At 47.2% G+C, this 24,358-nt stretch overlaps 1 protein-coding gene across 1 annotated transcript in view; it reads left to right on the forward strand.

Moving 5' to 3' along the window:
* The window catches only part of YPEL2 (yippee like 2), a 41,684-nt gene extending 17,960 nt beyond the window's left edge, over positions 1–23,724 (forward strand). The window contains exons 3-5 of the mRNA XM_064165883.1: positions 15,414–15,457; positions 16,795–16,903; positions 18,417–23,724. Coding sequence (XP_064021953.1) covers positions 15,414–15,457; positions 16,795–16,903; positions 18,417–18,506 — 243 coding nt within the window. The 3' untranslated portion in view covers positions 18,507–23,724. The remainder of the gene's footprint in view (positions 1–15,413; positions 15,458–16,794; positions 16,904–18,416) is intronic.
* The last annotated feature ends 634 nt before the right edge of the window (positions 23,725–24,358 follow it).

Raw genomic sequence — 24,358 nt, forward strand, 5'->3', positions numbered from 1 at the left:
CAAGCTGCAGCAGTGGCTTGTGCCATTGGCTGGATTGCTGGCTGGAGCTGGATCCCAGGATTGTTCTGTGTCAGTCCATACTTCATTTCCCCTTCATCTCCAAGCTTCCCCTCTTAGCCCTTCAGCACCCGTGTTAACTTACTAACTTGAAAGTGTTTTATTAGGACTGAGCATCCAAAACTTGGATAAGTATTCCTTGGCAGGGCAGTTTTTGCTTTCTTCTCTATGTAAGGAGAACCTTCTGCATTAAAATGGGTAGAAGGTTTCTCAATAAGCCATTGCTATTTAAAGGGCGTAATCAATGTGGAGGCTTTTAAGAGAATCCAGAGCTGTTGCACAAAGCCAGTTACCAAAGTATTGCCTGCCTACTTGGCCTTTTGTCTTCTGCAACTGGAAGGAGAAAGTGGTTTAGTGTCTGATTTGTAATAAGATCTAAGTTGTGGGTTGGATTGTCTGGCCAGGAGAGGCCTAATTGACTCTGAAAATATAAGGTGATCAGATAGATTGGGTGGAGTAACTAGTTTCCCTGTTTATATTCCTTTTGCTGTCTGGGTTAGCAGGAGTGGAGATTCTTGTTCCCTTGCAGCCATGCATCACTTAGGGATCTGTGCCAAATGTAGTACGTACTCTGGTTTCACTGCTGTTTCCAAAGCCTAAGTGGGCTGAGACTTTGGGAGCTCAGCCTTGCCCTGCAACAGATTCGCGTGTGACCTTCAGTAAGTCACTTTGTTCTTTCTTTCCCCACCTGTGCAATTGCAATGCTGCTGGCCTGTCCAGTCTGCTTGGAAGATAAAGCTTTGGAGCAGGTACTGTCTGCTTTTAGGAATTAGTACAGTGTGTCCTAATCCTCTTTGGCTTTACTGTAAAAACAAAAATACCCTGCCAGGTGACTGTAGTTTAAAAGCACATTTCAGTGCCTTCCAATTGCCAAAAAAAAAAGGGAAGATACTTGTTGTTACATTTTTCCTTCCCAGGCACACCATGGTTTTTAGAATGTTTATGAAAAATACGTATTTGATACTCAATGGTGGCTAAACCTCTCCAGGGATGGAGTCAGAAGAGCTCTTCCTGAGAAATGTGCCTTCTGCATCATATTCTGAAGGGGTTCTGGGGGAAGCAGCTGCCATGACAGACATTCAGCAGTGTAAACAGCATTTTTCCTCTCTCTGACAGATGTGATGCTGGTTTCTGCCTTACTCTGTGCTTTTCAGATTCTTTTTGAGCCTTTTCTCTTTGAGCTCATGTACCTGCTGTCCAGTGGAAAAGGATGGCAGCAAGAGCAGAGAGGCACAGGCCAAACACAACCACGGTACTGTCCTGGCTGCTGCCTTTTTTTTTTCTCTTGCTATGTGAACAATAATTCAGCAGAAGTATCCCTGATTATGGAAATATGCAGGGAATGTCTTGTGGGCGTCCTGCAGTTTCTTTTCTTCATGAATTACTGTGATCCAACTGCTAAACATTATGCACTGATGCATCCTCTGAAGTTAGCCTAAGGCTTGCTGAGGAAGTTTAATGTTTTCCTTTGATGTCTGCATGGGACCCTTACTGAACATGAATGTGAAACCCTTCAACACAAAAGGCTGCAGCTCCTCTAGCACAGAATTTAAGAAGAATGGAGAACTTGTGTGTGCCTGACTTTCTCAGCTGGGGTTGGATTGTTGGCTAGGGAACACTTAGAAGCTCTCTTCTGCCTTTTTAGACAGGAGTTGCAAGGTCTATAAGCAAACCTGCTCTCAGCCGTTGTGGCATAGCTGCTTTCCCAGGCTAGCAGACTGCTGGAGCCTGAGTTTGTTGGTTCAGCAGCCTCTCGATAAGCTTCATGGCACACTGAAAGCATCAAACTTTGCTCTATGTTGCAACTGGGGGCTCTTAAAAGGATTTGAAACTTTGGTGCTGACTTTGAGCTTTGCTGCTTAATTCAGCTACTTCATGCACCGTGGTGATAAATAAGCAGCAATTGTTGGACTTTTTGAGGCTGCTTTTTCTTTGCTTCTTCCCGAGTACGTGGGCAAGGCAGTGTGTAATGTGCTTTATGTCTCGTGAACCAGATGATATTTATGTGTCACCTTGAAGAGGTGAAGTTATTTGCTGGCTGGAGGGGGATGTGCACACACTAGTGTCCAAGAGTAGCCAGGTGAAGAAACTGCCTTTCCATCACAGGAGCAAAATCTGTGGAGTGAGATGAGTATCCCCTTCTCCTGAGGAAAGCTCTTAGTATTTTTCGTTCCATGGAGTTTCATCTTGCTCTAAAAGTATATCTTGTTTCTGCCCAAATATGATTGAAGTTCCCAACTTCACAGTGATGAGCTCTTAAGGCCATGAGGAACTATCACATCATCACATCTGACCTCCCCTGGAGCATGGGCCAGTGAATTTCATCAGGATTGCAGCACATCTTTCAGAAAAAGCATTTAGTCTTGAAGACTTGAGGAGGGGAAAATTCACTGCTCCCTTCAGTCATTTTTTCCAGTGGTTAATCATCCTTACTATTAAAAATGAGACTTTGAGTTTAAATTTGCCTGGCTTCTGCTTCCCATCATTTGCCATTACTTGCTTTCTTTTGCTAGTGGAACTGATCTACAGTACCTGCTGCTTCTCCCTGGACCTTGGAGTAACCAAGGTCACTGCTGAGCAATCTTTGATAAGCTAAGCACATTCGACTTAGTCATAGTTTGTTTTTTTCTCCCCCGAGTTCTGTATATTTTTCTTGTGGTTCTCTTCTATATCTTTAGCATTTCAACATCTTTTTAGGAATGGAAATGAGGCTGGTCTCATTGTTCCAGCCTCAGGCTCAGCAGTGACAGCTTCACAGCATACACATTTCATAATTGTATTAGTCTTACTGGCACAGCACTGCACAGTAAGCTTCTGTTCATTTATTAGCTCTTTATGCACCAGGTTTATCAATTTTATGCACATTTCCAGAAGCTCTCCAGTAGCTTTTGGATCCTGCTTCTCAGCCCTTGTTCCCTAATGGATTGTCACTTTGGGGTATTATTCAAAGCTTGCTCTTAATTGCAAGTGTTGCTGGAGTTCAGGCTGGAAGTGATGAACAGCAGAGCGAGTCTGTGAGAAGTCATTAGTGTTCTTTAGCTTCTGTTTCACTGCTGTGAACTTGGGGTAAGGTGTCTTGTTCTTGGCTCCCATGAAGTTTTAAACTTCAGCGTGGGTTGAGAGAGCACTTCAGCTCTCAGCAGAACAATGTGTCATCAACGCTATAGAGTTGGAAGCTTTTCCTTCAGGGTTTTGACCAAGAAATTGAGCACCGAGCCGGCAGAGTTGAATTCCTGCAATCAAACTCAACTCTCAGGACCTTTACTACACAGATTGGTGTTTGCTGTCCTTGCTGGGCTGGCCTCTATTACAGTAGGGAGGAGGGGAGTGGGTCTCAAAAGGCTGTGGTTTGAATACCTCCCATCAGCTCTGAGCAGCCTTTCTTTGAGAGGGAATAAACAAACAAAAATGCCCTTTGCAGGGAAAAAGTCAGGATCTGAAATCCGAGCTGTGTAAAGAGTATTTGTAGTGCCTAGCCCATAGTACAGCTGCCTAAATTAGATCTTTCTGTCCTGTGTAATTGCTCCCTCTGGGGCTTACCCTACAAGTCACCATGCTCCCTCAGTTCCTGCTGCCCGTAATGGGATCTGAAGGCGCTCAGGATCAGGCCTCTTATTTAGTCAGGATGTGGTTGTTTAATAGAATGAGCCCAAGGTGATTTGTACCTCCTTGTATAATTGTGTTTATGCAGCAATTAATTGCTCTGTGATTTTTACAATCATTTCTTTCTGCTCCCAAAAAAGAAGAGAAAAGGCAATAACTCAGAACTGTTTAGAATTCCCTGTCAAGGAAGAGGGACAGGGTAAAAATGGATTTTTCTTATCCATCACTTTCTTCATGGAAATAACTCTCCTTTCATCTGCTGCTTCCTCTGCCTTAGAATTGATGACCTGGGCATAAATAAAATATTGTTCCCATTTATTATCCAGGGAACTGCCAGGGATGAAGGACAGTGAATCATCAGGGGTTTTGCTGCAACTGCTGCAAATCCTGAACAACTGGAGCTCAGAGTCCATCAGGTCTGAGCCTTCCTGGCTGCACTGGGTGTCTCAGCTGTTGGCCCTTGCAGTTGGAAGGGGAGGAAATGCCAGCAGCTCGAAGGCTTGCAGACAGGGTGAGCTCCCCATGCAGGTGTGTACTTTCAGTCTGATTTATAGCTGTAAGAGCAAGCTCAGGGAAAAACACAGAGAGGAGTCTCAACTCTGGGACCTGGTTTAATCTGTAATTGAGTCACACTTCAGTGTGGGGGCCACATGGGGGTTGCATTTTCCTCTGCTGCCTCTTTGGGAGAAGACTCTAGCTTCTCGGGAGGAATCTCTTGTGATAATTTCTTTTGCAGTCTTATTTTATAGCAGCAGGAAATGCTATCAGAGGGCTTCACATCTGTTTTAAGGGAGCTGTTATGTCTGCCAGCAAGAAACAGAACTCTCCAGGAGTCTGGCCTCTCCTGGGGAGGGGCCTCAGCATCCATCTGTCAGAGGTGTTTGGCCTGACAGTTTTTCTCAGACAGGCAAGGACTGAAGCTTGAGCACACAAGGAAACTCCACCCAGAGTCTCCTCTCTTAAAATACCCCCTGGATTTGCACAGAAATCATAGCTGTTGGAATAAGTAGCAGTAACAGAGGTAGAGACTGAGACTGTCATTCCCTGAAACCTGGCATTTGAAGCTTTTGTGTGATCTGTCTCCCTTCAGCAGTGATTGCTACAGGAGGAACAAGTTAAGGTCAGATTAAGTTTAACTGCTTATGGAATTATCTCAAATGCAAACACCTCAACTCCAGCCCAGCTCTGAGAGGGGAGGCTGGGGGGAAATGCAGGCATGAGCACACATGTGGTCTGTGTCAAGTCTGGGGGAGGCTGGGCCAGTCCTACAGCCCTGGCTGGGAAGCCTCAGTATGGGGGGCCCTGTCCTTGACACACACATTTTTGTTTCTACAGAGGCCATATCTGCAGCAGTAAAAGAACTTTTAGTACCACAGCAGAGCTTGGGCAACAGATTGAACAGCAAAGTGGAACTTGGGATGAGTCTTCCCAGCAGTGAGGTGTAGGATTGGTGGCTTCACCTCACTGCAGTACTTCTGCTGCAAAGCAAGTCTGCTCTCATCAGCATTGGTGCTAGTGTGAGCTTAGAGCTTAGCAGCTCTGTTAACAGAGTGCAGCATTCCACTGGTACAGGGGCAGACACTATTATTCTGCTAATTAAATAACTTGTTGCCTTAGCAGTTTCTATCTTGCATCCTAGTTCTGTCCTGTATTTATCTCTCAAATCCATCAGTAGCAATAATTAATGGGGAGGGAAAGGGCTTTACTCTCCCTCTTGCCACTTGATTTTATTGTTGGATGCTTTGAGCCAGCACCAACCAACAGGAAGACAACAGCAGTCAAGAATGGGGGGGGAGACCCCCACAGCTGCTTCTGTGGCCATTGCAGCTTCACCAATGTGAAAATGCATTTTCAGTCTCTGTATCCAGGAAGACACCTCTGGGCTTTGTTGCCATCCCCCCTAGTTTTTCACAGTAAGCAAATAAATGCTTCTTTCTGTATGGGTTTTACATACCAAAACAGAAAGGCACTCAGTGTCACCATGATGAAGTGCAGTTGAACTTTCTGCCAATCTAGGAATGCTGGTGTCTGTTGGGAATGAGTCCATGGAAGTAGGGGGGATCAGGCCCAGCATGAAGATCTGGGAGCTCTTCATTTCTTCCTCCCATCCTGTGTTATCTAGATCAGACAGTGAATGTGTAGCGTGCCACCTTGTGGGTGGCAGATGGCCTGCCCTCAGTGCTCACTCTCCTCAGTGTTCCTCTGATGAGCTTGATGCAATTCAGCCAAACAAACCTGGCTGCTGCCAGCAGGCATTTCTTGGGAGTTCTCTTGGATTAGATGGTGGAGAGGTACTGGTCTCCTGGTGCAAGTGACCTTCTACTTACTGTCCAGCAGAAATTAGCCAGTGGTCTTTGTGTACAGGAATTTGTGGCTTCCTCTCTTTAATCCCTCTGCAGGCTGCCTTGGCTTGTTTGCAGTGCTCTATGTGAGAAATAAAACAGCTCTCTCAGACACATGCCTACATCCCCACTCCTTCCCATGGGCTTAAAACGGCTACTTAGGCAAAGCACTTGCTCTTATTTTTGCCTGATTAAGCTAGTCTGCTGTCAAAATGTGTAGTTCCAGGAGGTGGTGGAGATGATGGGGAAAGCATAGGTCTCTTTTAGCTCTTCTCCCTAAAGAGGTTTGTTTCTCATGAGACAAAAGAGAGTTTTACCTGTACCATACATGTGTCCAGAGAGCACTTTGCTCACTGGCAGCTAGGAGCCAAGGGAGAGATGGGGAAGAAATCTACACCCCACAAGAAAGTGACTGCACCTGGTCAAAGATTCTGAATTCCCTTCCAATCTGCAAGATCTCTGCTAGATCTTGAGCTCCTGATCTGAAGTGGGGGCATGTGGCAGCCATCCACACTCATAGAAGCTGTGCTGCCCTTTTTGCTCTGGCCTGCCCAGTGCTGTGTTACTGCGGGAATGGATTTTCCTTTGGCAGAGGGAAGCTGAGCAGGAGAGGAAGGGAGTGGTTGCTCCCTGCTCTCAGGGTGCTCTTGGTTACTCAAGTCTCTAACCTCCTTTCTTGGACTACAGAGAAGAGGAGATGTGTCTCCTGGAGCTGCTCTGCTGGGTTTTGTGTCCCCTAAATAAATCACAGTAATTTCTTTTTAAAGGAAGTGCTGCATCTGCTTTGTTTCCCACAGTATTTCCATCCTTATTCATCTTAAAGTCACGTTATGAAGCACAGCAGCAACCAGAGACCATCACAAGAGAAACCCCCAAATACTGCCAAGTTTAATAGAAGTAATAAATTTGTTGTGTTTTATTCTTTGCCTTCAGTTGCTTGTGCCTTTAGCATTTGTGTTTTGAAATTTTGCTTTGAAGTCTGTGGGCTACAAAGTCATTTTAAGATAAATAAAAGCAGCCCAGGGCTTTAATGAGGACTAAGACAGGACTCATGATAACAACGATGAGCATGGTCTGAACCCAGGCAAAGTCTGGAGGGCAGCCTGCTAGGCATGTTGGAGGGAGAAGGGGGCAGAGCAGCTACGTTCTGAGCTTAACAGAGTTTTGTTCAGGCTTTAGCTTGGCAGAGCTGTGGCTGAAATCATGTTAGAAATCTGTGCACTTCAGGAAAAACAAACCCTTCAATTCTAGGTAATTTTTATTTCCCTGAAGCCTGCTCTTTGTTAATTGCAAAGCCTCCAAAGAGCCCACGCTCCCCTGCAACAGCACTGTAGAAATTCCCTTTGAAAGAGATCTCCCCTCTGGTGCCAATGGACAGTCCTGCTGACACATGAATTAATAACTGGGAATTTGCTCCTGGACCCTGACCCATTTCCATCTGTTTGCACAGCCTGTGTGCCTGGGAGCTACTCAGCCCCATCAGTGTCAGTGTCACCTTCGTGCTGTGCTGTTGTGCCCAGGGCTGCTTGCTTGAGCAGGACAGAGCAGTGTTCTGCAGCTTGCTCCCTATGGGAGCAAACATCTCCACACTGCTGTTGGTTTTCCATCTTCCCAAGCAGTGTTGATTATGGTGGAGCCAACCTTGCAGGGTGTGTGATGAGTGTCCTCTTGCACTTCACGATACTTTTGGGAGTCTTGTGACCAGTGCTGATTTGTCTGAGTTTCAACTCCTAGCAACATGAGAGCAGGACAGAATCTCAACTTTCAAAGCCAAACTGCCTTTGCTAACAATAACTTCAACTATTGCTCATATTTCCCCGAATATTGAGCCAGGCTGAGCATTTTAGGGGTCAGAAGTGAGGGAGGCTGGCATGTGGCACTGGAACACTTGGATTCCCGGGCACAGCAGCGTCCATGACGTGAAAGCTGTGTGAGCACTGAAGGGCTCTTGTAGGTGTAAATCTGGAGATGGCTTCAGCTGGTGAACTTCTTTCAGCCTCTTTGGAAAGTCCTGCCCTTCAGTCTCTGCTGGTTGTGGCACTGAGGGTAGAAGACTTGGACCTAGCTCCTGAAGCCTCTGCGGCATGAAACTGCTTTAGGGGCTGAGGTTCTCCTCTTGCACAGAGAGCAGGAACTGATGCTTTTCTCACAGAGGTGGCATATAGCAGAAGTGTGAGGTCATTAATCACTTTGCTCCATTAAATTCACCTTTTCCCTGGCAGCATCATCACACAACCCTTTCTGAGCAGCAGAGAGGTTATTCCAGGGCAGGTGGAGGTGATGCCTGCTGGTGTTTTTGTGGATGTGCTTTCAGACCTTTTGCACTGTCTGCCTGCAGCCTGTCCCCACCTATCCTGTGCAGTGAAAGTGCTGAGTTGGTTCCTCCTAGGACAAAAGCCTCTTATCATGAATACAGCTGCCCCCTGCTTGGGTGGAAGGCTCCCTGGTGTGGAGGGATGGAGGGGGTTCAGCGAACACCTGCTGCTGCCAGGAAGCAGAGAAAATACTGCAATGACATATCCCATCAGCATAATAAAAATAAAAAGCAGTAGCATCTTTCATCTTTCCAATCTGTGCACTTCCCTTCTCACAGACTACACAACCTGAGACACAAGGATGGTGTAAAACTGCTCAGGTGTAGTTGTGCCTAGATTGAAACACAGCAGGCTTGTAGTTACTCACTGTGTACTCGCAGAGCGGCATAAGCTGCTGGGGAATAAGGCCGTGCTGAATTAATTGAATTACCCCAGAGATGAGTTTGGTCCACTAATTCCATATCGACTTTTGGGCTTTAAATAGCATTAAGGCCCCATGTTAAAACTCAATTAAAAGTCAGGAGTAAGGCTGGAAGAGGGTAAGGTCACATCTGTGCACGAGGTGGAATAATGGAACTGGTTCCCATGGCGGGGATCTGTGTCTCGCATAATCGGAGCAAAATTGAATCTCAGTTTAATCTGATCATTGCCTGTTCCTTCTGTGAGGAAGAACAAGGGGGAATTAATGAACCTCGAGGAGGGCTCTGTAGTCTGTGCAGATACAGGGACCAGGTAATTGAACTGGTGCTCCCTTGAGCATGATACAAGTAGATGGTGGAAACAGCTCCTGCTGTCAAGGGCAGGACCCCGGCAGGAGGTGTCCTTGCCCATGGTGGTCTTTAAGGTTCCCTTTCCAACTCAAGCAGTTCTGTGATTCTGTGACCCTAGAACCTGCAGCAGGTACTTTTTGGTTATGTTTTCCCAGGTGTTTTTTGCACTGCAAAGTGAGTCACGAGTAAGCTCCTGCTAGAGTCATCTTAGCCCTAGTGCAGTTATTGCTCCTCCGCACACATTGCAGGGCTCAGCTTTTGAACCCAATCGTTCCTGCCACCGTGAATAGGGTTTGAAAGGTGCCGTTGAGGCAGAGCTTTCTGCCTGATGTTGGGTGGTAGGTGGGGTAGCAGCCAATAGGATTTGGGATTAAGTGCCAAAGGAGCAGATACAATTTGCAGGCAGTCTTGTGCTAATGGCTGCAATTATTTAAAAGCAAGAGTTGTGGGTGGGAAATAAGTGAGATCCTTGGGTGAACTGCTCTCATACAGGCTTCAGTGCCTCTTAAACCGGGTTGTTTCTTACACCGTTTCTCCACTGCTCTGCCCCAGTGAGGATATCACAAGCATAGAAAACACGTCCTGGTTTTTGGAGAGTCCAGATGGCTGTGGTCATTTGGCTTCTGCCGCTGCCATTTCGCATTGCCTGGGACATGCTGGCTGCCGCTGATCTCCAGCAACAGCTTTGGGCCCCCTGCTCTTGTTTGCATCCTTGCAGGGAGAATTGCTGGTAGCTTTCAAGAGGGTGGTGTGGAGGGGCAGACTCTGTTCCTTTCTTCTCTTGTACCTCCTTGGGACCAGTTGCCTTTTCGTTTTTGCTTTATTGGTTTCTTCAAAGGCTGCCAGCTGGCTCTAGGTAAGTGAGGGTTTTCTCTGCTGCAGTCTGCAGAGAACAAGCAGCAGTATGGAGCCATTTAGTCCTGGCAACTGCTTCCTATTTTTCCAGATGATTCCAGCCAGCTCTTTTTGTGTTTAGCCTATTGTTGAACGCTGTCACAGAGACTTGGGGTATTAATCCTGTCATCTGTTCAGTGTGTGGAACTGCTGAGTGGGCTGTGCAGTGAATGAGGAGCTGTAGGTACTGGGGAAGAGGTCTGTGGTGTGGGAGTGAGTTTGGAGCACATTCAGAATTCATGCCTCTCCCTGCCTGGAGGGACTGAATGGAAAAAATTCCTTCTGTGTCTCCAGTGGTCACCAGTAATGGGAATCTGCAAGTGCAGAGATCTGGTGGTGGTGGGAAGGCAGGTGGAATATGGAGCAGGCTGGAGCCATCAAGGCGTTTTAGCCCATCTCTGCTTGTTTCAGTGGTTGTCTGTGTGCTGTTGCTCTGCAGGAGTCTGGAGTCTGGCTTAGAGCAGAGATTCAGCACTTGAGGTTGAGGCCAGAATATAACACACAGATGAAACCAAAATGACAGCTCCCAAGGTCGTGGGTGTTGAACATACAAAGATTCTCCTTTGAGTTTTGCAGGCTGAGTCCATCTCCAGTGAGCAGAATGTGTCTGCCACAATGGAGCTGGCACTTCTCAGATGCTGGCTGCGTGTTAGGCTTCCTTCTGCAGCAGATCTGGTTTAATAGGCTCTGTGAAATCCAAACTCCCCATCCTGCAGACTGTCTCTCACCAGAGCTGCAGTTCTGCACTGTGCTTCTTTGCCAGCAAATGTCGTTTGAGAACTTCCTATCCTGAGCAACTTGTGTCTGCCCCCAAAATGTAGTTATTAAGTAGTCTCTGTGATTGCCCTTCTAAAGTGGATCTATGATGTGGTACAAGAAGAAAAAGCTATTCCCCTCAAGCCTGCCCACCCCCTACAAAGTGTTTGGTTTTGAAAGGAATGATTTCACAGATCTAATTTGGAATCAGCACAGCTGAAGGGGCCATAATGAGTGTCTGTAAATTGGGTGATAGGAACTTCTTAAACCGGAGCAGCTGCCAAAGGCATCTTAACGTGGAGCTTCTGCTGTAAGGAGAGGCAGCTTGGCAGGCGAGGATCTGCAGCCAAAAAGCTGACTCCAAGCTTGTGGTTTCCCACCTGGGTACTCGAATCAGCAGTCTTTAGGCCCTGCAGCTTTCAGGTGCCTCCATGCTGAGTGGAGCACCCAGGAGCAGGGAGGATTCTTGGAGGTGAGCAGTCAGGAGGAACAAGCCCATCACAGAAGCCTGTAGCGTTTCTCCGAGGGCTGAGGGAGGATGGAGAGGGAGAGTTTTGTTGCTGGCGTGTACAGATGTGTTTCCAGCCAGACACTGAGCCTTAGCAGTGCAGAGAAAAATGTGTGCTTGGCTTTTCAGTGGAAACCAACAACAACAGAATATCTTTTCCATTTCTTTTAGCTGGAAAGCGGTGCCAGGAGCTGTTGTTTTAGGGAGTAAGATGTACAAGTGTATGTGTGAGATACACCTTGTGTATCAAGAACATCTACCCAGAGCAAATGCCTAGCATAAGAAGTAGGTCTGACTGGCACTGCTCAAGGCAAACCTGGCACGGCTGTGGAAGTCTCTTTGTGTGATCCTTAAAACAACACAGACAACATGTGTCTGTGTATAAATACACCTGCTCCTGGTTTCATACCTCACATCACAGCCTGTGCCCTTTCTTCTGGAGTGCCAGCAGAGCAGGAGCATCTCCAGAAAATGCTAAGGTTACAACACCCAGTTCAAAGCTGGCCCTGCTACCTCTGTAAAGACACAGTCGGCTTAGTATTGCAGGCAGCAACGACGCAGAGCCACAGAATGCCTGGGGTTGGAAGTGACCTCCAGAGATCACCAAGTCCAGCTGCCCTGCCACAGCAGAAGCACCCAGGGCAGGCCACACAGGAATGCATCCAGATGGGTCATGAAAGTTTCTAGAGAAGGAGACTCACAACTCTCTGGGCACCCTGTTCCAGTGCTCCAGAGAATCATGGAAGCAGTCAGGGTTGGAAGGGACCACAAGGATCATCTAGTTCCAACCTCCACTACCTCCCTGGGCAACCCATTCCAGGGTCTCACCACTCTCATGGTGAAGAACTTCTTCCTACCATCCTGTCTGAATCTACCCATTTCCAGCTTTGTTCCATTCCCCCAGCCCTATCACTACCAGACATCCTAAAATGTCCCTTCTCAGCTGTCTTGTAGGCCTCCTTAAGATACTGAAAGGCTACAATAAGGCCACCTTGGAGCCTTCTCCTCTCCAGACTGGACAGGCCCAACTCCCTCAGTCTCTGCTTGTAGCAGAGGTGCTCCAGCCCTCTGCTCATCCTCGTGGCCCTTCTCTGGACATCACCCTCACAAGTAAAGAAGTTTCTCTTCGTGTTCAGGTGGACTCTCCTGTGTTCCAGCTTGTACCCATTGTTCCTTGTCTTATCACTGGGCACCACCAAAGATAGCCTGGCACCTCCATCTTGACACCAACCCTTCACATAGTGACAGATGTCAATCAGATCCCCTCTTGGCCTTCCCTTCTGAAGATGCTGGTGAGCTTGAGGTGGTTGCCAGACTTCTCTGACTTCTTTTTACATGGTTTGCCAGATCCTTAGCTGGCTGAAGGGTGGCCATTAGGCCTGGAAGCTGAGCAGTGGTCTCTGTTGAAGAGTTCTGCTTGGGCAGGAGAGACATTCATGTTACTTTTTTGCCATTATGTACCCTAAGGCAGTGGCTTGAGCTGAAAGGAAGGACACCTCTGCAAGGGTGCTGCTGTCCCCTGGGAACGGGCTGGAATGGTGTCCAGTAAGCCTGGAGCACAAAGCTGCTGGGTTTGGCTTTGTTGTTTATTAAGGACAGGCCTTTGTAGAGTGCTAACGGAAAATCCTATTTCTGGCCCAATAAAACTTTGCTCCCATGGCTGTTGTTGTTGGCAAACTTAGGCAGTGTGGTGTTTATGGAAAAGCATTTGCTGGGAAGGACTGGGTGGTTAGCAAGCTTCATCTGCTTTCAGTTTGCGCTGATGGCATGCATGTGGCTGTGAGACCTTCTGGTCCATGCCCCCTCCACAGTCCAGCCTTGCAGGCTGCCGTCCCTCTTCTGCAGCGGGCACAGCCCCGGCCCCTGCTGTTTGCTGTAGCAAGGTAGAGCATTGCCTGGGGCTGCCTTGGACTCTTCTTTCTGGCCTGGGGGGCATCAGCTTTGTGTTCCTCCTTTACCACCCAGGACGCTGGAACAATGCAGTGTTTGTTTTGTGGCAGTCAGGCCAGACCTAGTTGGCATGTGGGGTATCAGCCAGCTGACAATAACAATAATAAAGAACTGGAGTGCTGCAGAAGGATTAAAAGAAGCCTCTCTAATAAATGCAATTACACAAACATGCTTGAGCCATGTGTCCTTTTTAATTCCTTCCCAAGAAAAGAGGCATTCCTCAGGGCACTGCTTTTGTCTGACTGAAAGAGATACCCAAGCGCCTCAGGCATCCTCTCTGAATCCAGAGTGGCTCTGCTGTGCCCTGGCTGGCAACTAATATTGGGCTTCACATTCTTCTGAAGAACAATTATTCCTCCAGGACCGAGGCAATCTTTTTGCCAGGCAGTGGCATTATAGCTGGCAGAGCCCTTTCTGCCATCCAGACCTCACAGGCAGCTTTCATTGCTGGCTGTGGCTCCCTGCCTGCGTGCCCCCTGGCATTGTGATTGCCCACAGAGGTGCCTCTGCTCTGTGGTAAGGAGCCCTTTCCATGGCTTCTTGCAAGTGGGGGTCTTCCAGTGGGCCTTCAACACTTGGAGAGTACCTTGACACCAAGAAGGGCCCCAGGCTGAACACGATGCCAGGCTGTGTTCTTCTCTTGTCAAGGCACTTAAAAATCATACCTTTAATGTGTTGTGTTCTCTCCTGCTGGTAAGTGAATTTTTCATCTCTGCCTTTCACATTAACAGGAGTCATGATGGAGAGAACCTCTTACAGGCTCTCCCAGAGCTGCTTGCTGATCCCTTAGGCAGCACCCAAGAAATGCTGGAGCTGATGTGTTGGTGTCCCAGCTCTGGGAATTATGACTGTTAGCTGGAAACATGAACAACCTCCCCAGCACAGAGGATAATTCATGCAGATGTATGTGTGGCTGTAAGAAGGAGGGTCCAGGTCCATCTACAGCCTTGCTGGTTCTCAGGCATGGCTAAAGAAATGAGGAGTGCTGGTGGGCTGGGAATGTAAACCCATGAGTGTTTCTTTCTTGTCTGTCTAATAAACTCTGCCTCCCTCATTTTAAGAACATTTACTCTGAAGCCATTGCTCATCTCTAGATGGCATTAAATGTTCCAAGGCTCCTGGTAAGGTGGGAAAGGATTAAATGGGCCAGAAAAGCTGCTCTTTGACTTCCCCAGATCCTTGCCCCTCAGTGCATAAATTCTCAAAGGTGTTTCATAAGGTAAGTTGTGCACAGAGAGCAGCTGCACTCTTGCTCCTGAACACCCAATGTTTAATTCAGCGTGTGCTTGCATTAAAAATGCAGGTGGCACTTGCTGCATGAGCCACCTCTTGTAAGCATGGTGCTGGCATGGGGCAACGTTACAGACTTGGCACAAATGGGTTCTGCTGGCTCTTGGAGGTCTCCTGCTGGGTTGGCATTGCCCCTCTCTCTCCAAAATGTTGCCTTTTCATGGTGATGCTTTAGGATCCTAAGGAAACATGGGGCAGAGAGGCTGTGCCATGCCTGGTGATGATCTGGTGTGGTTTCCTGTGCTCTAGTTCTATCCTCTCCATGTTCATCCTATCTGGTTGTATCTCATCCCATGTTTAGATCCAGTCCTGGAATGTGAAGGCTTGCAGGCACCTCAGCAAGGCTGAGGTCTTCTGTAAAGTCACTGGAGTAGATACTGTGTTTGTGTACCTTGCACAAATAGATCCTAGTCTCTCTTTTTGGCTCAGCATCCATCTGTGTAGTCTTCCTAAGGGGAATCCGAGTGCCCTGTGAAGGCTCCATGAGCACCAGACCTTTAGAAAATCGATTTAGATCAATGCTTGGCAGCAAGGCTGCATTAGGTAAGGTCAAGGCAGTAGTGTGAAATTCACAAACAGATTTGAAAGGGTGAAAATTGTTATTGCTGGGATATAAGAGAGAAAACAACTCTTGAGAAGTACATTGGGCTTGTAGGGGAGTGGCAGTGCTGCTGAGAGCAGGGTAAGTTCCCAGCACCCATTGTGAAATGGGCAGATGTCAGAACTGGAGGCAGCTGTCCTCATCTGCAGGGTGAGACCTGTGCTCATCTCCTGACACTCTGCTCTGAGGACCGGAGCCGTCTGTGTTTGTCAGACCCTGGCTCACAGCTGCTGTGACAGTCGTTACTGCACTGGTGGAGGACAGGTCCTGCTTTTTACCCTTTTTTCTCTCAACCAGCCAACCAAACTTTGTTTTCTTGCCTTGCAGTCCTTCCAAGGAAGCCAAGGACGAGCATACCTCTTCAATTCAGTGTGAGTATAACTTCATCCGTGCCACCTCTGCATCTCTTAGGAGAGGTTTAAGAAACCCCCACGAAGAAGAGAACAAAAGGCTGCTCTGCCTTTAGAAAATCTCAGCCTAAGCCTTGAGAGCTTGCTGGAAGTGGTTGGAGAAAGAGGCAGGAAATAGCACTGACTCCTGTTAGATTTTATGTTGAGGTTTCAGATAATCAGCTAGGAGAAGGTTTTCTTTGTCAGGGGTTGAGGAATAAGAGCTAATGAATGAGTCATTCCCTTCTCAGAGAATGTAGCTGGACCAAAGAGAGTTTGTGAACGTGGAGAGTCAGTGGTATCTAAATGCAAACTTGCTTTGCAGGGCTAGCAGAAAAGGGAAGCACCATTTTCCCCACAGCTCTGTTTTGGTGAGATCCCTGCTGGGATGTCTTTCAGCAGAACTGCTGATTCCTCTTTCATTTGGGAAAGTGAAAGTGCCATTTTATCAATTTGAAAATGAAAATCTTTCTCAAATGCCTGAATTAGTGCAATTGGCTAGAATGTTATTCATCTCCTGTCCAAAGCTTTAGGGTTGAATAACAATTCTCTTTCACCTTCTTTTCATTCTGTTCTGGAACTGCAAAGAGACCTTTGCTCTGGGCACAGCTGTGGTACTTAGTCTGCTGAGCTGCTGGTGGACAGCAAGTTACCTGTGGGAAAGCAATGAGCCCTTGCGGCCAAGAAGGCCAAGGGGATGCTGGGGTGCACTAAGAAGAGTGTGTCCAGCAGATCAAGGGAGGTTCTCCTCCTCCTCTACTCTGCCTTAGTGAGGCTCCAGCTGGAATATTGCATCCAGTTCTGGGCTCCCAGGTTCTAGAGGGATGGAGATCTACTGGAGAGAATCAAACAGAGGCTACAAGGCTGATGAAGGAACGGAACGCTGCCTCATGAGGAAAGGCTGAGAGCCCTGGGGCTGGTTAGTCTGGAGGGGAGAAGACTGAGAAGGGATCTGAGGGCTGAGGGTCAGGAAGGAAGGGACAGGGACAACCTCTGCTTACTTTTGCTCTGTGAGAGGTCAAGGAGGTTCCACCTCAATATGAGGAAAAAGTTCTTTACTGCAAGGGTCACACTGGAACAGGCTCCCCAGAGAGGTTGCGCAGTCTCCTTCTCTAGAGACTTTCAAGCCCTATCCGGATGCATTCCTGTGTGACCCATGCTAGATCATATAGACCTGCTCTGGTCCCTTCCAACCCTAACACCCTGTGGTCCTGTGAACCCCCTGGCTTTTCCAGCACTGCAGTGACCTCGCTGTCAGCTTGGTTGTGGGCTGTTGCTGCGGGCAGGCACTGACAGGGAGATGTCTGCTCTCTCCCCAGAGTTAACGTGGGCTGCGGCCCCGCAGAGGAGCGAGTGTTGTTAACAGGATTACATGCGGTTGCAGATATTTACTGTGAAAACTGCAAAACCACACTGGGTTGGAAATATGTGAGTATCACTGTCGGTTGGGGCTTGCTTGGTTGGTTTGGTGGTTTGTTTTTTTCCTGTGGACATCTTTGCTCCAGCCCTTCCAGATGGGGTGTGTGTGGTAACGTGGTCTGGAGGAACAGACTATCCACTTGGGAACCAGAAATGCAGATTCTGGTCTGCAGCCACATCTTTTCTTTTTTTCCTCCTTCATGCATTTCCATTTTCCCTCCTGTCTTGTGTGTGTGGCACTCATTCAGAGCAGGATCCCTCTGTGACTAATGTGTATTTTTAACTAAGAATATATACCGTGGGCCTGGGTTTGGTGGGTGTCCCTCGGTGATGCTTAATATGAGTAAGGATAACTGCAGTCAGGCTTGTGATTCACACTGTCTTTTTTTTCCCTCCCCCTAGATGATGTCAGAGTAATAGAATGATCCATATATTGTTAATCCTGTGGCCTTCCCACTGGAAATGCTATTGGACATGAGTTTATCTGTTTGCTGTCTCTTGCTCTTCATAAATTCAATTACCTTCAAATAAAGGCTTATGCTACATCCTGATTTCTGCTTCAGGAGGCACGCAGTGTGCTTGCTTGTCAAAATGTTTTGGCCAGTGTCTGACCCAACCCTATACCGTGGCTGTGGCCTCTGGACAGAAATAGTCTTTAATAAATCAGTTGAAAGGCTATAAAAAGTTAAAGCATCAAAAATGGATGCAGGAGGAATGAATGCAGAAACACAGCATGGCTCTCACACTGGAGAAGGACATCGAGTGCTCAAATTGAGTTGATTGTAAAGCAAAACACACAATTTTGTAAACAAGCCTCTCCAGCAAGAGAATTTGCATTCTTTGAGGTGCATCATGTGCAGACAGCACACCTGGGCACAGCCGAGCTGCTTGTGAGAATGCAGCCTCAGTAACAGCAGTCCCCTCTGGTTAGTGGTCCCATAGATTCCCTTTCTCCTCCAGCGCTGCAGTGCTGAGGTTCCACATGCGTCTGTAACTGCCAGCACATCTGGGCAGGGTGGATCCTTCTCATCCCTCAGTGCCACCCTGTGCCATTCCCACAGGAGGTTTGCCAGGATCCATCTCCATGCTTTTACAGCACATTTCAGCAGAGGATCTCTGCATCCTTAACAAACAACAGTACTTCCTCAGACCATCCTAGAGAGAAGTGGGGTTTATTACCAGTGATTCCTGAAGCATAGTCAAGGAGCAGCTGGTGTGGGCCTACAGAAAGCTTCATGCTTATGTGGTGCCAATCATTCTTTCTCATTCTAGTTTCTAAAGACAGCTAAAGGAAGGATTCAGGATTCTTCCAACATGGTTTTCCTGAAAGCCAACAGGAAGATCTGCAGTCTAAAGATAGCTAAAAGAAGGATCGAGGTTTCTTGGAACACAGTTTTCCTGGAAGCCTGCAGGAGAGCCTGCACTCTGACTGCTGTGCTGTGCAGACAAGGCTAAGACTAGTGCCAGTGTTGCTTCTGATACTGTCTTGATCTGTCTCTTTCTCCTTGTTTTTTTTTTACAGGAACACGCTTTTGAAAGCAGCCAGAAGTATAAAGAAGGCAAATACATCATTGAACTAGCTCACATGATCAAGGATAATGGCTGGGATTGAATGGGAAGAGCCCAGCCCTACCAGCGTGTAAGAGAATGCCATCCAACCGAACATTATATCCAAGAGTGAGAGAGTGACTGAACGCTTGGTTCCATGCATTTAGAGGCTCTGCAGTTTGGGAGCATCTTCACACCCTTCTCCATCTTTATTGGTGACTGGCCTCTAAATTTCTGTCTCTCTGTCTCTTTGCTTTGTATCTGTTTGTGAGTTGACCCTGGCTGCTTCTCTCTCTGTTCTGGCGTTGGCTAAGAGAATGCACCGAACGCCTGACAGCCGCTCCGCCGTGACCGCTGCCTGAGTACAAACTGATGGTGGCTTTGTGGTGGCATTTTACCAGGAGGTCTCTGTGTGGGAGGAAGACCTGAGTTTAGGGCAGGAGAAGGTGAATAGGGGGTGGGGAGTGGGGAAGTCATCAGAAGTTGACACTGTGCTTCTCCTTTAAGTCCTGGTTAACCAAGGCTTGAAACTATTTACTTGTCTAAACAGACAGAAAAATACCTCACGGCTGCGTTGTCTCCGAAGCATAAACCCCCTGCTCCCTCGCTGGAGCTTCAGCCCGAGCTGGCTGAGCACAAGTCATAACCAGTGCCCCCAGCAAGCCAATTGCAAATCTGTGTTTTGTTTGCCATTATCAACTTCTTGTTGGGGGAGAGGGGGGAAAGGACCTGAAGGCTGGAGAGATTCCCTGCGTCTCCTTTTTCTCGATGTTTCAGGGTAGGCCAAACGTCCCAGCAGAGCACAGCTGTGGGGAGCATCCTCCCAGCTGGAGAAACCAAATCCTGACTCTTGAGCCTTTCAGAGAGGAGGAGAAAACCACTTAAGGCACAAGGGGGCTGGAGCTGCAGCTTAGAAGATAAGAAAGGTGGGAAATAAAAGACATGTGCTAGGCAACGAAGAGAGAATTACATAGAGGAGGATAGGGACACACTTAGTAACACAGGGTAACCCTTGAGTTCCTGCCCCTCCCCCCCTTCTTTGGGGGTCTTTACCAAACCTTCACAAGTGCAGGTAAGAAAACATTGTTACAAAATCTTTTCCTTGAACCCCAGGCCTCAGCCATCAGGTCTGCTCTTGGACCCTGGCAGAGAAATGGGGAGAGGAGGGAGCAGAGGAGCCTGGCAGTTGTAGCAGTATTGCACAGGTGGATATTTCAAGCCATGAGGTATCCTCCCCAAAACCTTCCACCTTTTTCCCACTCCCAGAAGCCTGTTGCAGGCAGAGGGGGAATGGGAAAGAAAAAAAAAATTCAGCATATTCCCCATAGCCCTGATATTGTCTATGCCTTGGAGTTTAAAGGGGAGGGGTAGATGTGGGCATCATAACTGCAAGGGACAAGTCCTTCCCATTTTAAGTTTCTTAAGTTGAATTACTGTGGACCTTCCCAAGGTAGTTGGTGGGGAAGGGGCATCATGTGTGAGAGGAGAGCTGTGTTAGACATAAATGACAATGTGAAGTTTGCTCTGCAACAGTCCAGCCAGTATCTGGTGCATAACTCAAGTCTATTTAACTGAGTTAGTTTTATCTCCAAGTGAATTTTCTTTTTGTTTGTGGAATTCTTTCAAGTAGGTTAATCCACTGGGGAAAATCTTCCTTAATCCAGAAGGAAAGAGCATTGTGCAGGGGTTTGTAACTCCTTATGAAACCCAAGCTTTGGAGCTGTAATCTGTTGTTGCTGGTCCCCACCCCTGAGAGACTCTCAGTGGATCAGGACGGAGGGCTGGTGCTGAGGAAATTTCTGCTGTTAAATGAAGGAGATGAGAGCAAAAATGCTGCTTATGGATCAGGGTGGAACTTATGTGTTGGGTCCTTGTGTTGAAACCCAAACCTGATGACCCACCTAAATAAAGGCTGTTTTTTCTTTGCAGCCTTGGGGAGAGCAGTGAGGTGGAGGCTGGCTACAGCCCCTGCAGTGGATGGGGTTGGCTCAGTTTGTGATGAGCCACTTAGGAGATGGCTTCTGCCTTCACCCTTTCTGCTGTGGCTGTGTAACAATTGCTTCAGCTTTTGTTTGTGATCCATCATCCACCTTCCCTTCAGTGGTAACAACCTAGTTGGAAATCAGAAACTCTGCAGTACCTGCTGCCTTGTTGACTTTGGCACTACGGACCTGGTCCCAGTCTCCTGTCTTTTGATGATCCATGACAGGGTTTGGTTAATGGGAAGTAATTTGTGTCCTTTGGAGAGCTCTTCAGTCCCCCCCAAGATGTGTAGCCTTTACAGGGGTCTGGTTGAAGCTGGGAGAAATAAGGGATAAGCCCAAATCCTTAATAAGAAGTTGAGGAAAGAGCACAGAGGGGCTCATGGTTTCATGTTGGTCTTCAGAGTGATTGCCTGTGACAAAGCCATGCAAGGGCAGGACTGTCTGGAGGACTGCTCTGAGAAATGAGATCAGCTGCTACAGAGAGCTACCAGATGTAAATATTTTTATCCATATATTTGGGACAAGAAAGGAGGATGATCCATCAGATCAGGCTGGTTTTAACTGTTCACAAGGGTTACTCTTTTAATGGCAACCAGTCTAAGCTTGAACACGGCAAGATCTTAATCTGGTTTTAATTGGTTTGGTCCCATCACTTGATGAGAATCTGGCCTCAAGCCCTGATACAAAAAAAATAGATGTGCCTGTGAGTGCCCTCACCACCAGAGAGTAATCTATAGAGGGACTTGATTAATACAGTGCACAGGGAGGTGAGGCAGAATGGGCTGGTGAGGCTCAGTGGCATTTGCTCTCTGCCGTGTGTCCATTAAACATGAAGTGCTTTCTAGTCTGCTGCTAGCTCCTCTGTGACATGATGTATCAAGACACACAACAGTGTCATGAGCTGGTGACCAGACAGGGTGATCAGATCTGTGTGCTGGTGGCTACCACAAGCAGGACAGGTTAAACTACTGACTGGTTCAGTGATATGTCCAGAGTATAACCAAAGAACCTCACTGGCTGCATCCCTCCGGTTGGGTGGGCTAACCACAGCCTATTCACCACCGACTGGAGTGGGCAGGGTGGGACTGTTACTTCCAAGCTGGAGGTGTGGCCCATGGAGGGTGCTCCTTGGGCAGGCAATGGCTGAAGCCAGAGCACCAAGTGCTCGTGGTGCTGCTTTTTGTGGGTGACATCCTCAAGCAAGCACGAACAGCAGCAAGCTTTGCTTCTTTTTCATGTGGCAGCCTCAGCTGTAGCAAGCTGCATGCACCTGCGAGTTTACATCACCCTCATCTACCCCAAAGCTCAGACCTGGTGGATTAGCTGATGTGAAATCCTGATCCCTATAATAAATATTCAGATGATAATATATACAAATCAGAAAAAAAAAAAAAGAACCAACCAACAAACCCAACCCACATTGTGAAGTCTACTTTTGTAAATAATGTTGAATTATTTTTTTTTAATAATATATTTGGTGCTGTTTTCTCAGAGCCCCTCCCTGAGAGCACTTTCTGTTGTTGTTTATAAATGATAACTGTTTCCTTCTGTATTTGTTGGAAAATATGTTGAAAGGGAAACAAAAATCATAATATATGTTGTCCTCTGAAGTTGATCTGTTTTTCCTCTGCATGTGGCAGGAGAGAGGAAAGTCACTTTGGCTCCCAGCTGGCAGAGTTGGTCTCTGGCACAGGTGGTGGCCAGGTTAGGGGCAGCAGCTTGTGGTGTGGGGCAGGGAGCCCTGTGTGGGACGAGAGGTAGCTGCAGCCACTCAGGGAGTGCTCTTGTGTCTGGAGTTCATGCTGGGAACTCATTCACTGAGCGCTGGAGGTCCCACCGGCAGCCTGAGCCCCCTGGCAGCTCACAGCCAGGCCCACAAAAGCTGGTGGTGCTCTGCCTGGGTGCAGATTCCCCGAGGAGATCTGGTTTGTAGCATCCAAGCCTGACGTTTTCTCTTGCACCAGTATTGGCTGGAGTGGAGCAGACACTGAGACACAGAAAACAGGATTGAGTGTAAGCTGCACCCTCTGAATCACTGCTGCCAGTTTCTTGGGGGCAGCAAGGGTGGAGGATGGAGATTTCTAACCAGTCATTGTTTTTAATCTAAATCCTGAGTCTTTGGACATGGATCCTGGGATTCTTTTTGATTTTTTTTGTTGTTGTTAGTTTGTTTGTTTCAAACCAGGCTGCTACATAACAAATTAGAGTAAAAAGTTTACCTGTCTGACTTTTGGTTTGTTTTTGTTTTTCCTTTCTGTCTTTAACCTCTCCCCTTCCTCCTCCCCCCCTTTGTTTTTAATTCTTTGGGTCTCTTGTTTATCCCAAAGTGGACCAACGGCACAAAGCACTGGACTGTGTTTTTACTGAGCGAGGAGCTGTTTTCAGTGCTGAGTAACTGTTGCACGCTCTTTAATTCTCTGGGTTTGGTGCACACCGTTTGAAAACCCTGCAGAAAACAATCAAAACCAACACAAACCCAACAACCCCAGGCCCTCCCATTGAAATCTGTTGTGCTCGTACTGATCAAGTGAGAGTTTTCTCTGTATGCATTTTTCTCTGTGAGAGTATTGTTAATGATGCATTTCATTGCACTTCCTTCTTTCGGGAGGAGCATCACGTCCCGTGTGAACCAGTTGTTGGATGAAGAAGTGACACCCAAACAGCCCTGTTGGGTGCAAAGAGCTGGAGCTCAGCTCAGTGGGAAGCAGCTCTTCTCACCAGGTGAGAGGCCTCAGAAATCCACTGCTCAGAAACAGTTAGGTTAGAGATAGACTTTGCAGAATCCTGTTTTAAAGCAAGGAGAGGGGAAAAGCAAAAAGCATCTCGAGTTCAGAAGAGAGGAAGAAGAAATCAACCTGTTGACATGGAAGCAGAGATACAACCATGGTGAAGCTGTTCTCAGAGTTACCAACTGTCTGTATCCTTTGTTTTGTTATCACAAGGAAATGAAAATGCTTTCCCCACTGGCAAAACAAAAGGAGAATATTTCCAATACCAGCCTGTCTGTTGATGCTCTTGTGTTTACAGATTGTCTATACTTTTATTTCTTTTGGTTTTATTTTATTATTATTATTATTATTATTAATTTTGTTTTGTTGTTTTTTTTTGACATATTCTTTCAGGTCATTTGCTTGAGTAATAAATGCAATTGTTTGTTTTCAAATGATTGGGTTTCACCTTTTCATGTGTTTGTACCTTGTATATAGTTCTTCAGTATTAGAGGGAGGTGAATTGTTTGTCATATTTACAACTATGTGTTGGTGCTCATTTGAGACAATAAAATTTTCAAGTACTAAAGCTGCTGCTCCATTGCTTCTGTTTTGAGCTCATCTGCTGGGTGCAAAATGGGAGGCAGCAAAACTGCATTTTTTCAGTCAGTGGTCCATTTAGCTTGAACATAGTCAAATTACTCTCTTCTCTTCCTGCTAGTCTGGAGCAGTCACCTGGTGTATGCTTGGATCATAAAATGGTTTGGGTTGGAAGGGACCTTAAAGATCATTCAGTTCCAACCTCTGTGCCATGGGCATGGACATCTCTCACTAGCCCAGGTTGCTCAAGGCCTTATCTAACCTGGTCTTGAGCACCTCCAGGGGAGGGACATCCACAACCTCCCTGGGCAGCCTGTTGCAGTTCTCACACTCACTCTGGAATTGTAGTGATTTTAGAGAGACCAAACTCCTGCTCAGCAGTCTCTAACAAGCTTGAAACGAAAACCAGAAGGATCTGGTACTTACTTCAGCACTTAGTGACTGAAATCAAGTGAAGGATCCCATCAGGCAGAGTGAAAAGATGGTCTGCAGCCTCTGCATTCCAGGGTTTAGTACAAGAAGAACCCCCAAATGGACCAGGAGACAATGCTGACCCTCCTGGCACCATCATTCCATAACCTAGTGCCTTCCCCTAAGCCAGAGCAGTGAGGGAAGCAGGCATG

Source organism: Pogoniulus pusillus, chromosome 27 (genome assembly GCF_015220805.1).
Source record: "Pogoniulus pusillus isolate bPogPus1 chromosome 27, bPogPus1.pri, whole genome shotgun sequence".
Classification (NCBI taxonomy): domain Eukaryota; kingdom Metazoa; phylum Chordata; class Aves; order Piciformes; family Lybiidae; genus Pogoniulus; species Pogoniulus pusillus.